Raw genomic sequence first — 15,185 nt, 5'->3', positions numbered from 1 at the left:
AGTTATATTGTTCTCCCTTATCGGGACTTTATATACAGTTTAGTATTGTCTTGTTTTATCCAAGAGAGAAGAGAGTCTATATATACACGATTACAGTATTTTCACTACCACCGAGCTATAATCGGTGGGCAATCCCCTATTGGCAACCTCTGATCAGCTGGTACATTATATATCGACCCTACTGTGGCCGAGCACCTATGCGTTAGCCTAGAAAGGCTGAGATACAGATCCTAGTATGGTCGAGCGCCTATGAGCGAGCCTATTGCGGCAGAGCAGTTACATATACCGAGCCTTATAACGTCGGACAACTATTTTACTTACTATATTGAGATAGGTGATTCAGTATCAGCCGGTAATCATATCTTCAGATTATCTGACTCCCAGTTACTTTCAGTTATTATATTATCGGTTCAGTTTCAGCTTTCAGTTATTCTGTTGCCTTACATACTCGGTACATTATTTCGTACTAACGTCCTTTTTGCCGGGGACGCCGCATTTCATGCCTGCAGGTCCTGATTGACAGTTGGACAGACTCTCCCAGCAGACAGAGTCAAACATCAGTGTTGTTGGTAAGCTCCACTTCCTCGGAGTTACCAGGTCTAAACCTTGGAGTCCATTTTATATACAGGTTTGATGGCTAGGTCGAGGTCCTGTCCCGACCATGGTACAATTCAGTTATCTCTAGAGGCTTGTAGATGAGTCCTATATATTTTGTATATCAGTAGATGTTCATGGCGGCTTCGTCGGCCTACACAGTTATATATATCAGCTTTCAAGTATGGTTACCCCACAGATGAGAGAGGCACTATTGTCAGACGATTTAGAATATGGCCTCATCAACCTAAGTTGAGGATTACCCCTCTAGAGTTCACAATTACATAGGGATACGCTCGGGCTGAGTATGGCATCGAGTGTCAGCCATGCGTCTTCAGGTTTGGGCGTGACAAAAAGTGACTGATAAGAAAACTGGAGGGAGTACTTTTTTCAATTTGTTCTACTATTTTTTCGACAATCTTTTGCTACCCCAATCCACATTGTTTTAATTCCCACCCTAAAAATATCATTCGCACACCTTTTCATTGAACTAAAGAAAGTTTACATTCTTTTAAAAGTTTAATTTCTGTCAATTTTAAAATCATAACTGTTCAAATACAACAATAACATGCCCAGTATAATTTTACAAGTGGAGTTTGAGAAGGGATTGTGTATATGTCAGACCTTACCCTACCTGGTGAGATAGAGAAGCTATTATCAATTGGCCCTCGCTCAAGAAAAGGTGAAAAGGAAGAAAAGGAAGAAGAAGAAAGAGGAAGACAAGATGATAAGGAAAGGGGAAAAAGGAGAAGCCGGAAAAAAAATAGCATCAAATAATAATAATTAGCAAGAAAATAAGATATACGAAGCGAACGAAACAACAAGCAAATAATAGAGATCAAAGAATATGGAAGTATAAGAGCGCTACTAATAACTGTTCCAATACAATCAATAGAAATCTTGTCGTAACATGGGAGGCAAATTAAGAGGCTAACTAAATTCGGAAGTAAAACTGCATCTCCCAATAATGATTTGATCCTTTTCACAAAGAACTCAACATTATAAATCAATGGAAGCTCTGTCCGAAGAACCTCTCTTGACCACTTCGGCTTTCATATTGAGAAAGACAATATTTAATTATTTTATGATATTTTTAAAATAATCTTTTTATGAATATCTCTAGAGTTTATGGAATTTTCGAGATTAAATAGTTAGCACCTTGATGCATAGAGCTAGATTTCTTACACCTATATTCGTAACTATTTAGTTTTAGCCAAATATTGATAGAGCTGTAATACTTTGGATCAAATTCATTTTAAGGTGCTAATTAGGTAGGGATGGCAGTGGTGCAGGGTGGGTTTGGCAAAATCCACAAAAATTTCAACCCGCATCGCCCCGCATACCTATTTTTCAGCTTTCAACTAGCCTCGCATACCTATTTTTCAGCTTTCAACTCGTCCTGCTTGGACCTGCTCTGCCTTGTCCCGCCCCACTTAAGTTTTCTTTTTTCCTTTTTTTCTAAAACAAACTAGTTTGACATTTTATTATTTTATAAAATGCAGAGTTTCATATTATTCAAGCAATTATATTTTTCTCTTTGTCGTAGTGTGAAATTACATGCTTATACCAATTAATCTAATTAGTAGTAACATAATTTTTCAAATGTATAAAACTAACCACGCACTGCCCATGAAATAAGAGAGACAAGATTCTTTCACCTAATTAGTCAGTTGCTATATGCATAATACATTCCTTTTCAATTCCGCGTTCATACTTAATTAGGAATATTTAATTACCACCAGCAAAATAGATCTGAAATAAAACAAATCTTAAAAGCTTTATAACTATTCTTTTTAACAGTTCATAATATATTTCACTTCCATGTTTTTCGATATGAATACTCTATAATAGTAACAATTATCGTTTTTAAATATAAAAAAATTAATGTAAATAAATAATTACCGTGGTTAATGACATTCTTTCATATGCCATTTTTATCCCTTAAAGGTTAATGACAGTTATGCCACCACGTTCATGCTAAGCTGCTAAAAAATTTGATGGGTATTTCAGATGCCATTTTTATCCCTTAAAGGTTAGAGCTATTCTGCTAACGTGCACCTGAGATACCATTTTCCATGGTGAATCTCTAATATTGTATTTGAAGTGATTGCTTTGTTTCATAAAAGATAAAATTTAAAGTTGCCCCGCATTAAACCCGTAACCCGCCTCGCTTTAAAATTTTAAAAAATTATTTTAACCCACCTCGTTCCACACCGCACCCGCATAAGAGTAAACCCACCCCGTCTCATTGCCATCCCTATAATTAGCTACTAATTGTGGATGGTACACTACTTATAAGGTACTTTATACGGGACATTAAACTTCTGACAGTAATTAATTGACCTACAACCTTCTAATTCTCAAAATTTTATTCTTTCCGTAGAGTTACACTATGTGTTGTTACCTTTAGAATATTATGGATTATTAAATGCAGTGGAACAATTATAGTTTTTTTTCTATCTTATCGTATACACTTGCATAATACTAGTGAGACTTAATTCTTTCCAAATTGATAAAAAGAATTGAAAGAGCTGGTTTATTCTCTCTCTTTTCCTCCCTCAAGAAATGCAGAATAGATAATGGTTATAGATAAATATATAATTAATGTCACTTAAACCATAAGCTAAGGTAGATGAGTATTGATATTACACACCAAGTTTTTTGATAGCACAACATTAATAAAAGGTCATAATTCACCAAATAAATCAAGGTGTTTTAGAATCTCTCCTGCAAATTAGGCTGCATTGGCTGAACTCGGAAGGCAAAAGGCATCTGAGTTTGGTATTCATTCTCCCTTTGGTGAAACACTTCCCCTATTTCTCCCATATTCCTATTCATGCTTGCTATCTCTAGTTGCCGCTGTCAAATAACAAAACTTTAATTACTAAATTAAATCATCTCGATCGGATTGAGGTCAGTAAAAGGAAGTTGGATTTCCATCACTTCATTCAAAATCATTCTGAACTCTTTTTGAATCAAAAGTTAGCTTCCTAAGGGTTCTTGAGAAATGACATTAACATTCTTTTCAGTTTTATAAATTGTAAAAGACGTTATTATTTTTTGCTAAAAATGTTTACCACTGATATATATTTTAATTCATTATCATTGGAAACTTTTGTTCCATAAGTTTGAAATAGTTTTAAAGAGTTTTCAGGATTTAAAAGTCACACTGTGCCTCCCAATTATGCAGTTGTTTTCGTTTCTCTTTTCTGGTGTCGCTTGAATCATCAAAATATATAGCAATAAATTTTATTTAGTTAAATGTGATAAGTAACATACCAATTGCCAATTAAGTTGGTCTTGCTCCTCCTCCATACTTTGAGTCTGAGTAATATCCATCCAAAGACCACAGTAGGTTAAAAAATTAATGAAACTAAACACACACATATAATTGAAAGAGTAAGCACACAGGAAAAAAAAAAAAAGGAAATTCGGAACAGAAAATAGGGACATTGGTGTTGGACATACCTTTTTCCTCATCATCCTCAGAAGGTCATTCTATGTCAAAAGGTGATAAACAAGAATACCATCAAATTCTGGATTAAGTCTAATAGCACATAATTAATTACTACAAAATATTAATGGAGGAAATTGTACCTGCTTGTTACGGATACTAGTGAGTCCATTATCAAGGGCATCTTCCAACATCATGAGCTCTCTGTGGTTCAAAGATGTGATGTCTTCACCCTTTAGGTGCCTGAAACAACTCAACATAGAAAAACATTAAGACAAAGTTTTTTCTTTTTTTGTTTCAAATTTTTTCGAGTGTATTATTCCTTTTATGATGGTGGTGTTCCGGCAAGCTTAGCTCATACTTTTTTTATTTGGGGGGGGGGGGAGGGGAGGAATTTGTGATTAGGTCGGGGTAGAGGCGAATACAACTATATTCAAGTTTTTTTTTTCCATAGATTATATGTAAAAATAATTAACGTCTTAACAAATATTAAATTTTGAACCAGCTAAAATTTTAGAAGTATAATATGTTTGCCAAGAATATTAATATTTTAAATCCATCAAATTTAAATTATTGAATCTGCATCTCCGATGGGTGGGAGGAGAGGAGGTGAAGAGAGAAGCCATACAAATGGAGTTAAGTTTTACCTGAGTTCAATTTGCATGTTGTCATTGTCTTTCTTGACTTTGTTGATTTCATTGTCCAAGTTCTGTTTTCAATCCAGGAAGCAATTTATCAAAACTTAAGAACTCAAAAACAAAATAAAAACAGTGAAATCAGGTTATAATAAAGAGGGAGAGCTAATCAATCAGCATTTAATGTGTCATAGACACATAAATTCAACCATATATCTTTCACTTTTTTGGGGAGCTAAAAACTATGTATGAAAAGACTTGCAAACAAAGGAAAGGGGTAGACTTCATTTTCTTTACTAGATCTGTTTCTTGACCAGAAGAATAAAACCATCACTCCTTTTGAAGAATTTTGATTAGGGTTATAGCTATAGGAAGTACATGCCTATATTTAGATCTGTTCATAGAATTCATGTTTCAGTATACCTAACATATTTCTAGCAACGAAATCATCCCTTTTCTCCAAAAGGGATGTCTCAAAAACCAGTTAAAGGGAGAGATCTTGCATGTCAAAGGATAAAACCCTACTCCCTTCTTTTTTTTCCTCAAAAAAGAAGCCAAATAAGAAAAAACAACTTGCTTTTTCTAGATCTGTTCAAAGATTTCATGTTTCAAGTGAACTAACGTTGTTTTAGCAAAAAACACATGTTTCTCTAATTTATTTTCTTTTTCCTTTTTTTCTAAGTTTTTAAGGGTTTAATTTTTACCTCATGCTTAGCATCCCACAATCTTCTTCCAGTAAGCTTGTGGTATTGATCCAAAATATCAACCAACCTTCAAAATAATCAAAACAAATTTAATTAGAGGGGAAAAAAATTGTATACGATGATGAAAAATTAAATAAAATAAGGAAGGAAAATAATTAAAAGAACATACGAAGTAGAGGAGAACTCATGCATCTTGCCAGAACTAGCAAAAATGATGACAGAAACACGAGCATCACAAAGAACACTGATTTCCTTAGCTTTTTTCAAGATCCCATTTCTTCTTTTTGAGTAAGTGACCTGCCTGTTGCTTGAGTTCTCTATTCTTTTGATCTCTATCTTTCCTCTCCCCATTTTTTCTTTTCTGATCTCTTGTTGTTAATTTTTCTTGATGAGGTGAATCTAAGTATATAATACTAATAGGGTTAGTGGAAGAGAAAGAAGAGAAGAAGAAATGAATGAGATTATCTATTAAGGGATTGACAGACAATCAACTTTCCTAAGTTTCAGAAAAAGTTGGTTTGTTTTAAGGCATTTGACAATGCCAACTCCATCTGTTTCTTTACTTTAAGTTACCCTTTCTGGCACCCTTCTTATCCTTCGGTTTTTCTCCTTCTTCATCACGAAATTAGCGCCAACATTTTTAAAAAAATACTCGTTTAATAAAAAATTATGTAAAAATTTACTGGCACCAAATGTTTACATCAAATAATAAATGCATGACATACGTTTCCACATACATGTCATGTCACTTAACCATAGTTAGTATTATATATTCTCACTCCATTAGGTCATTTAACCATGATAACAATAGTTTTTACATATACCGAAGCATTTTCAAGTGATTTCCCATTTTTGGTTTTGCTTCAAAAAAGAATTTTATTGTAATTTATATGCATCATACAATATGCATTGTTAAAATGATACTGATAACATTTGAAATAGGAGTAGTGATTATCAGCTTGCGAACGTGCACGCGTAACTAAACCAAAGTTTGCTAAAAAAAAAACCAACTTTTTTCGTCAAACAGTATGATTTTTTTTTTTGGTAATAAAGGATTTTATTCAATCACAAACATACTAAGTACTATTACAACGAGAGATCAGTCTAGATAACATAGTTCCTAATCTGTCTCTTTCTAGTACATGGGATACAATAGCGGGAGGGGAAACATAAGTAAGCAAAATACCAAAAACATCCAGATTACATCCATCTTTAGCTAATAGATCCGCTACTCCATTAGCCTATCTAAACCCATGCTTTAGAGGAGGATCATTCGTCATCCGCAATAGGCACCTGCAATTGTCAATCAAATTTTGATAGAGACAATTGTTAGAGATAAGAAGATTGGTTAGTTCTAAGCAGTCAGTCTCAATTACTATTGGGGGGAGATTCTTTTTTAGTGCTATTTTAACACCATAGAGAAGGGACAAAGTTTCCATGTATATATTAGTAGCGTGCTGAATTCTCATATTGAATCCTATAATCCATTGACACGACTATCCCTGAACACTCCTCCTAATCCTCCTACCCCTGGGTTTCCCGCGCACGAGCCTTCAATATTCAGTTTATAGAAGTTTGCAACGGGTGGCTCCCATTTTATGAGAATGGTTCTCTTGGATAGTTTACTACCTAGGTTTTTAGCCAGAAAGATGAATTTCATAGTTTTATTTATAGGCTGGCTAATGGTGGGAGGAAATTTGTTTTCTTGGAAAATTCTCCCATTCCTGAAGCTCCAAATATACCATAGTAGAAATGGGAGGAAGTCAGCCCACATGATAAGGTTATTGAAGGGTTTCCTTGAGGCAAGTCGTTTTTTTAGCCAATTGAACATGGCTTCTTCATCATTCGAGTCTAGAGGGAAGTTATGCACAGTCTTATTTTGCACCCATATAGACCTAGAGTAGTAGCATCTAAAAAAGATATGTTCGATGTTCTCAGTCTCCATGTTACAGATGTTACATGTGTCAATGTGGCAGATCCCCCTTTTTGTGGAGAAGCTATTACGTCCCTTCTAGTCCCAGGCATAGGAGTCTGTTGCGGGCAAGGTTTGCTTGTGCTGTTGATTTTGGAGATTATGTCTGAGGGGAGCTCAAAGAATAGGCCTCTAAGGTCAAACGCACCATTTCAGATTATGCTAGCAAGCTTTAGGTTTAGTTCTTTGGCTAGGATAGGTCCTTGTATATAGTTCCTAATGTTTCCTAGTTGGTTAATCCATTTGTCTTGCCAGATATTCATGGACATCCCATTCCCTACTAGCCATTTAGTATTCGCGTCACATATAGTAGAGCCTTTCTTTATAATTTTTCAAACATGAGAATCTATATATTGGGCTTTCCTATGTTCATATTTGCTAAACAGTGTCTTGACCCATAGTGCCCCTTTTTCTTTTTTATACCGCCAAGCTAGAGCAGCGTTGAAGGAGGAGTTTTTTCAGTGAGTATTGGGGATACCCAGGCCTCCTTGCTTCTTAGGCATTGTAACAATACTCCATCTAACAAGGTGAGATTTCTTTTTTTCATCTGTGTTACCCCATAGGAAGTTCCTTTGGATATAGTCTATTTTATTAAGGTTTGTCTTAGCGAGATCATATATTTGCATAACATGATTGGGGATTACTGCTAAGGTTGCTTTAATAAGGGTTGTTTTACCGACCATATTTAGAAATTTAGTTTTCCAATCCTTTAGTCTAGTATTCATACGGTCTAGAATAAATTAAAAATCTTTCTTAGTGGGTCTGGCATTAGGCATAGGAAATCCTAGGTACCCTCCAAAATTGTTAGCATGTCTCATTGAAAAGCAATTGCTAATGTGGTCCTTGTTGTCTATGGAAGTATTTTTTGAAAAGATTATTTTAGATTTTGCGAAGTTGATTGACGGTCCTGAGGCGCCACAAAATTTGTTGAGCATATCTATGATTGAGTTGCAACTTTTTTGATTGACTTCCGATAAGAGAATAAGGTCGTCTGCAAAGAATAGGTGCAATAGTTCTAGGCCTTTTGGTGATATTTCGATTGGTGTCCATTTACAACAATCAATTTCATGGTCTATTAGTCTAGACAGCATTTTCATACATATGATAAAGATGTACGGAGACAGAGGATCCCTTTGTCTAATACCCTTGGATGGCTCAAAAAATTCGATTTTTGATCCATTGATAAGGATTGAGGTGGTAGTAGTGGAGATGCAAGACATTACAATTTCAATAAGATCAGGGGGAAAATTAAGGGAGATGAGCGAGAATCTAACAAAAAACCACTCGATTTTTTCAAAAGCTTTATCTAGGTCGATTTTGATCATCATTTTAGTTCTTTTTCCATTTGTTTTCTTACGATGGTCAAGGACTTCATTAATGATTATGACACTGTCTGATGCTCCCCTACCCTTGATAAAACTAGTTTGAGTAGGGTGAATAAGGTTAGCTAGGAAGGGCTTTTCGATTAACGATTATTTTAGTGACGACTTTATAAGCGGTGTTGCACAAGTTAATAGGTCTAAACTGTCTAATGGTTTCATCATTTTGGCATTTGGGGATAAGGCAGACAAACATGATATTCATGCTTTTAAGAATTTTTTGGGACGCAAATGAGTTGTGGCAAAATTTTATGAGGTGACTATTGATTTCCTTCCGCTACTTTTGGTAAAAGAAAGGATGTAGACCATCTGGTCCTGGGGATTTGTAAGGTTTGAAGGAATCGATGGCATTTTTATTTCTTATACTGAGGGATACTACTTAGGTAGGGGTGATCTTGATCTCTAATTTTAGTGTTGTAGGTCATGTAGTTATTATTATGCAGGGATTGAATATGACTTATAGTGTAAAGGTTTTTGTAAAAATTTATAATTAAATCCTTAATGTGGTTGTGGTCTTGGAACCAGTTCTCTGCTTCATCTTTTAGACAAAGGATTCTATTCTTCCTTCTTCGTTGCATTGTGGTAATATGAAAGAATTTTGTGTTTGCATCCCCGTTCTGAATCTATTGCACCCTAGATTTTAATTTTCAAAATTTCTCTTCTTGCATAAGTACAAAATTTTACTCATTAAGGAGATCATTCTCTAGGTTAATGAGGAACTGACTATGGGGATAATTTGAAGAATTTTGAATTCCTTTTAATTTGGCCAGGATTTTGTTTTTTCATTTAAAAATATAACCAAAGGTATTTTTGTTCCAGTTAATTACTTGAGTTGAGAAGTTATCTATGGCTTTAACTATATCAGGTTGGTCTGTCAGGGAGTTGTTGACTAGGGTTCGAAAGGTGGGATGAGATAACCACATGAATTCGATTCTGAAAATATTATTATTTGTAGGAAAATTCTTGTATAGATCTAATTTTATAGGGCAGTGGTCGTCAAACAGTATGATTGGCTATCCAAAAAAGTAAAATCATACCACAATATGGGACATGGACAGTGTATAACAAATACAATTGATCTGTAAATTCTTACTTTAAAAATAATATTATTTTGAAAATTAGCTACTACATAATTTGGCCTCCATTTTATTTTATATGATATAATTTGATTGGGAACATAGTTTAAGAAAGAAAAAAAGATTTTTGAAATTTATGGTCCTAGACATATTACAACATTTGGGTTACTATAAAAATTTCTAACTAAAGGTAAAATAAGTTGTTCAAGTTACATTGTTTCCAAATTTAGGAGTGTCATTCTTTTTAGAATGAAGTAATTAATAAGGAAATAACATCATTCTTTTTGGAATAAAATATCAATAAATAATAAAATATATATTACTCCCTTTATCTCAATTTATGTGGCAGTGTTTGTCACGAATTTAAGAAAGAAAAAAAGACTTTTGAAACTTATGGTTTAAAACAAACCATAAATATTTGTATGGTTGTAATTAATTTACTAAGGTTAAAGTAGAAATAATAAAGATGAATTATTTCTAAATAGGAAATGTGATATTCTTTTTGGGACTAATTAAAAAGGAAAATGTACCATATAAATTTGGGTTGAAAAAGTATATACTATATAATAGTTGAGGCACGTGTAAATAGGCTTTTTTTTGGGAGAAATTCAAAAATAGCTAGATTTACAAGTGGTAATTGAAAAATAGCCACAGTTTCAAAAGTAATCAAAATTTAGTCACTTTTCATGTTAAGATAAATCTGAATAAAGATATTGTTCAAAGTTCGGAAAATATTCCAGCATAATACACTGGTCAGCATAATATGTTGAAAGTTCATACACAACTGCACCAATCTCCAGTATATTATGTTGGAACTTTCCGTGTTGCCGCACAATAGTGGCTATTTTTTAATAACTTTGCAAACGCTTGCAGTTTTTAAATTCTCAATCTGAAAACTAACTAGCCCGTGCTATTTTCACGACACTATCGTCATAAAGAATTTCTTCCAACCAAAGTTATAGGGAGTATTATGTTTTCGTTTGTAAGAAGCAAATGAAGCATTTATATATAGTCATTCTAAGGCATCATATTTTGCTATCTTCGTCAAGGCAGGCCACATAGGAAATGGAGTGTAACTCTATAGCTGGCTGAATTGTTAATTTTTGTTAATGTGCTGCATGGTTGCACTTAGATACAGCCATCGTATTGTCCCATTTTCTAGGATATATTTGGTATGATGGATAACATTTTCCAATTTTTCATTTGATTGACTTAAGTATTTCGAAAATTATTTTTTTAAAGGAACATTTTCTTCTAATTTCTGAAAAATAACTTTCCTTACAAAAGTAAAGTTTTCCAATACCCTCTCATGCCATTGACAACTTTTAGTTTCCACTCTCTCAACCCAATTCCCTCCTCCCGACCCGCTCCAACCCCCCCCCCCCCCCCCCACCCCCACCCCTCCCCCCACACCCCTCAACATACACACACCCAATTCTCAACCCACCATCCACCCCATCTCACCACCCCCACCTCCCACTCAGTGGTGAAGCCACATGGTCACAAGGGTGGTCAACTGACCACCCTTTGTCGAAAAATTGCACAGTATATATAGATAAAATAGTACGTTTTAGAGGTATATAACATATATTGAACACCCTTTATCGGAATTTTTTTACTTCTTTCAAATTTAAATATACTTAGGGAAAATTTCTAGTTTCGCTACTGCTACCACCCCACCTCCAACCCAACCCCCACTAACCTTGTTCCCACCCGCCCAGAGTTAGTTTAGTTGTCACATTACATATTCCCTTCACACCAAACACACCGCTAATCTTTTTTGCATTGTCTGTTGAAAGGGATTCAGAGAATTTTATTCCCATCCATGCTAAAGAAATACTGTATATTCGTCAGTTATTACGTGCAGAGGCGGAACTAGGATTTTAAGGTTATGAGTTCTAATCTCATCATCGAACCCTAACTCGTTTTAGTTACTGGGTTCGCAATTAAATATTTTTATATATTTAATAATTTTTTCAATACAAATACAGAGTTTAAACAAAAACTACTGGGTTGGACCGAACCCATAGCTACCACACTACCTCCGCCCCTGATTACGTGCATATTCGGTTATACTACAAAATATAAACTTGAAAACGATTCAACCAAGAAGGAAATGACAGTACGTAGATTTAAGCTTAACCGAATAGATTCATTTTACCACTGAGTGAAAAGTCTTGCTTTTTCCCCTTAAATCAATACTCTTGATTAACATGAAAAGTCACATCGCTTCTACATTAATTTTGCACGCAAACTCATATTGTAATCTCTTCAAATGCAGAATTGTTGAATGTCATACAGACTCCTCTTTAAGTAAATAAACAAATTAAGAAATGGTCTGTTAGTACTTGAAACGGAAGTACTATAATTAATGATCTCTTCAAAACTATTTAGGTTTCTTGTAAAGTTTAAACTTCAAATTATTCCTGCATTGTTGCTTTTAGTTTCAAAATTCATATAGCCCAAGGAAAAAGCCCTTACACCTTTAACGATGGAAAAGAGAGAGTTAGATTGTAAATCAAATCTCAACCGTCACATCAAATCAAAGTCAAAACCTTCTTTATCTCTAATCTCTTGTTACTATATAAATAAAATAAAATAAAATAAAAGCAGGTAAACGAATATGCGTCTGTACAAGTAATGTGATGTGACAAGTTAGTTAGAGTTAAAAGTTAGAATCTGACACAGTTAAAGTCTTTCTATTTTCCTAAACTTCTCCATCAGAAAGTTTCAGATTGAGTCTAATTAAAGTATGTTTAGCTTCTCTTCTAGTTGTGTATAGGTCAAAATTTGACCACAGTAGCCGACCCAGTTAGAACTCTGCCTAAGGAACGGGGTAGCGAGGACCATCACGACCTACTTCGGTCTAAGTACTCACAGTGTATGGTGGATCAAAAGACAATACTTAAGTAACGACAAAAAGGCCACAGCGTAAGGGCATACCGACCGAAGAAGGTGATCATGGTCTCAAAACTATATATAGGGGATGGATTCCCCAAAGAGGGGTTTTTTTGGGGTTCTTACTCTCTGTATTCTCTCCTTATATTTTCGTCTAGAAAAGATGTAATATCGATAACCTCTTTGGCATCATGAAAGAGGAAATAACAAAGATGAAAGAAGATTGCTCCCTCTTATTTCATTTTATTCATAACTTTCCGATTTATTTCCAGATCTGGGATTTACTATGCTTGACTAAGATTGACCTCATCACTATTATTAATTATTTTAATCAAAAAGGTTTTGACATCTTTTGGTCAAATAATTTGGCGCCGTCTGTGGGGATTTCTTAGTGAAATTTCCTAGTCTCTTCCAGATCAAAAATCGAAAACATGATCACCCACCAAAAAGAGCGGTATGTAAACCTCACATGCTAATCTAGATCATGATGCTATATGCAAGTAGAAGTTACAACCAACATCATCCCCCGTACACCGGGTGGTCCATGAACCAGCTAAGGCAAGCCCAACCCACGCAGGGCAAAAGCACAAAATATAAGGGGAAAAAGAGCTGAATACGACCACCGAATTTAGAAACCACCGCCCCATCAACCATTGAAACGTCGGGAAAAACGAGCAATGATATAAATCCACCCTCATTCACCGACTTATCGGATCGGGGTAAGAAAAATATCATTTTGGCTCACCTTCTGTTGTTTGCTCAAACAGGAACACAAGCGTCGCGCAGGTGAGCGAGCAAAGAAACATCTTAATGGAAGAATGGGAAACTACTACAAAACAACCGAAATATCGCCCACCCGACAATCCAACTTCTAGAAAATGAAACCCCTTAAGATGTACTCTCTCTCCCTCACCTAGGAGTTGTCCCAATAGGGTTTTTCCGGGGACTTAGGGTCTGAGTCGACGAAGGAGACATCCCCAAGTTCAAAGTATAATTCATCGTCCCGCCCACCAATGACATCTCCAGACCGGGAAGAAAAAAGATTAGACAAGGAAACTCCAATGTGTGCACGAAACGAACGTGAGCAAAACAGCAACGTTTCAACTCTCCAAAAAACTCACCCAGGAAGCACAGAGGTTGAGCAAAATTGGGATTCCCCCAGAGGATAACCAACTCTCCAAAAAACTGGGACTAACGACGAGTTAATATTTCGACGAAGGTTCGAAATAATACCCTTAAGGCCAAAGACCTTCGCCAAAGAGTAGAGTTCGACCTCGATCGAACAATGACGGGTTAATATTTTGAAAAAAGTTCGAAATAACACCCTTAAGGCCAAGGGCCTTCGCCAAAGAGTAGAGTTTGACCTAGATCGAACAACGACGGGTTAAAATTTCGATGAAAGTTCAAAATAACATCCTAAAGACCAAGGGCCTTAAACAAAGAGAAGAGTTCGACTTCGATCGAACAACGACGGGTTAATATTTCGATGAAAGTTCGAAATAACACCCTTAAGGCCAAGGGCCTTCACCAAAGAGTAGAGTTCGACCTCGATCGAACAACGACGGGTTAATATTTCGACGAAAGTTTGAAATAACACCCTTAAGGCCAAGCGCCTTCGCCAAATAGAAGAGTTCGACTTCGATCGAACAACGACGGATTAATATTTCGACGAAAGTTCGAAATAACACCCTTAAGGCCATAGGCCTTCGCCAAAGAGCATAGTTTGACCTCGATCGAACAACGACAGGTTAATATTTCGACGAATGTTCGAAATAACACCCTTAAGGCCAAGGGCCTTCGCCAAAGAGAAGAGTTCGACCACGATCCAACAATGACTGGTTAATATATCGATGAAAGTTTGAAATAACACCCTTAAGACCAAGGGCCTTCGCCAAATAGAAGAGTTCGACCTCGATCGAACAACAACGGGTTAAGATTTCGACGAAAGTTCGAAATAATACCCTTAAAGCAAAAGACCTTCGCCAAAGAGCAGAGTTCGACCTCGATCGAACAACGACGGGTTAATATTTCGACGAAAGTTTGAAATAACACCCTTAAGGCCAAGAGCCTTCTCCAAAGAGTAGAGTTTGACCTCGATCGAACAACGACGGGTTAATATTTCGATGAAAGTTCAAAATAACACCCTTAAGGCCAATGGCCTTCGCCAAAGAGAAGAGTTCGACCACGATCAAACAACGACTGGTTAATATTTCGATGAAAGTTTGAAATAACACCCTTAAGGCCAAGGGCCTTCGCCAAACAGAAGAGTTCAACCTCGATCGAACAACGACGGGTTAATATTTCGACGAAATCTTGAAATAAAATCCTTAAGGCCAAGCGCCTTCTCCAAATAGAAGAGTTTGACGTCGATCAAACAACGACATATTAATATTTCGACGAAAGTTCGAAATAACACCCTAAAGGCCATAGGCCTTCGCCAAAGAGCAGAGTTCGACCTCGATCGAACAACGAC

General features: G+C 35.8%; 1 protein-coding gene across 1 annotated transcript; it reads right to left on the bottom strand.

Annotated features, from left to right (window-relative positions):
* Positions 1–3,171: 3,171 nt before the first annotated feature.
* On the bottom strand, positions 3,172–5,738 carry LOC107829524 (floral homeotic protein GLOBOSA). The gene is given in 7 exon segments (NM_001326225.1): positions 3,172–3,453; positions 3,874–3,918; positions 4,063–4,092; positions 4,192–4,291; positions 4,696–4,757; positions 5,388–5,454; positions 5,557–5,738. Coding segments are annotated over 7 exon segments (630 nt in total). The 3' UTR covers positions 3,172–3,309.
* Between the last annotated feature and the right edge of the window lie 9,447 nt (positions 5,739–15,185).

The sequence above is a fragment of the Nicotiana tabacum genome, chromosome 1, assembly GCF_000715075.1.
Source record: "Nicotiana tabacum cultivar K326 chromosome 1, ASM71507v2, whole genome shotgun sequence".
NCBI lineage: Eukaryota > Viridiplantae > Streptophyta > Magnoliopsida > Solanales > Solanaceae > Nicotiana > Nicotiana tabacum.
This window is presented reverse-complemented; position numbering and strand designations above follow the sequence as displayed.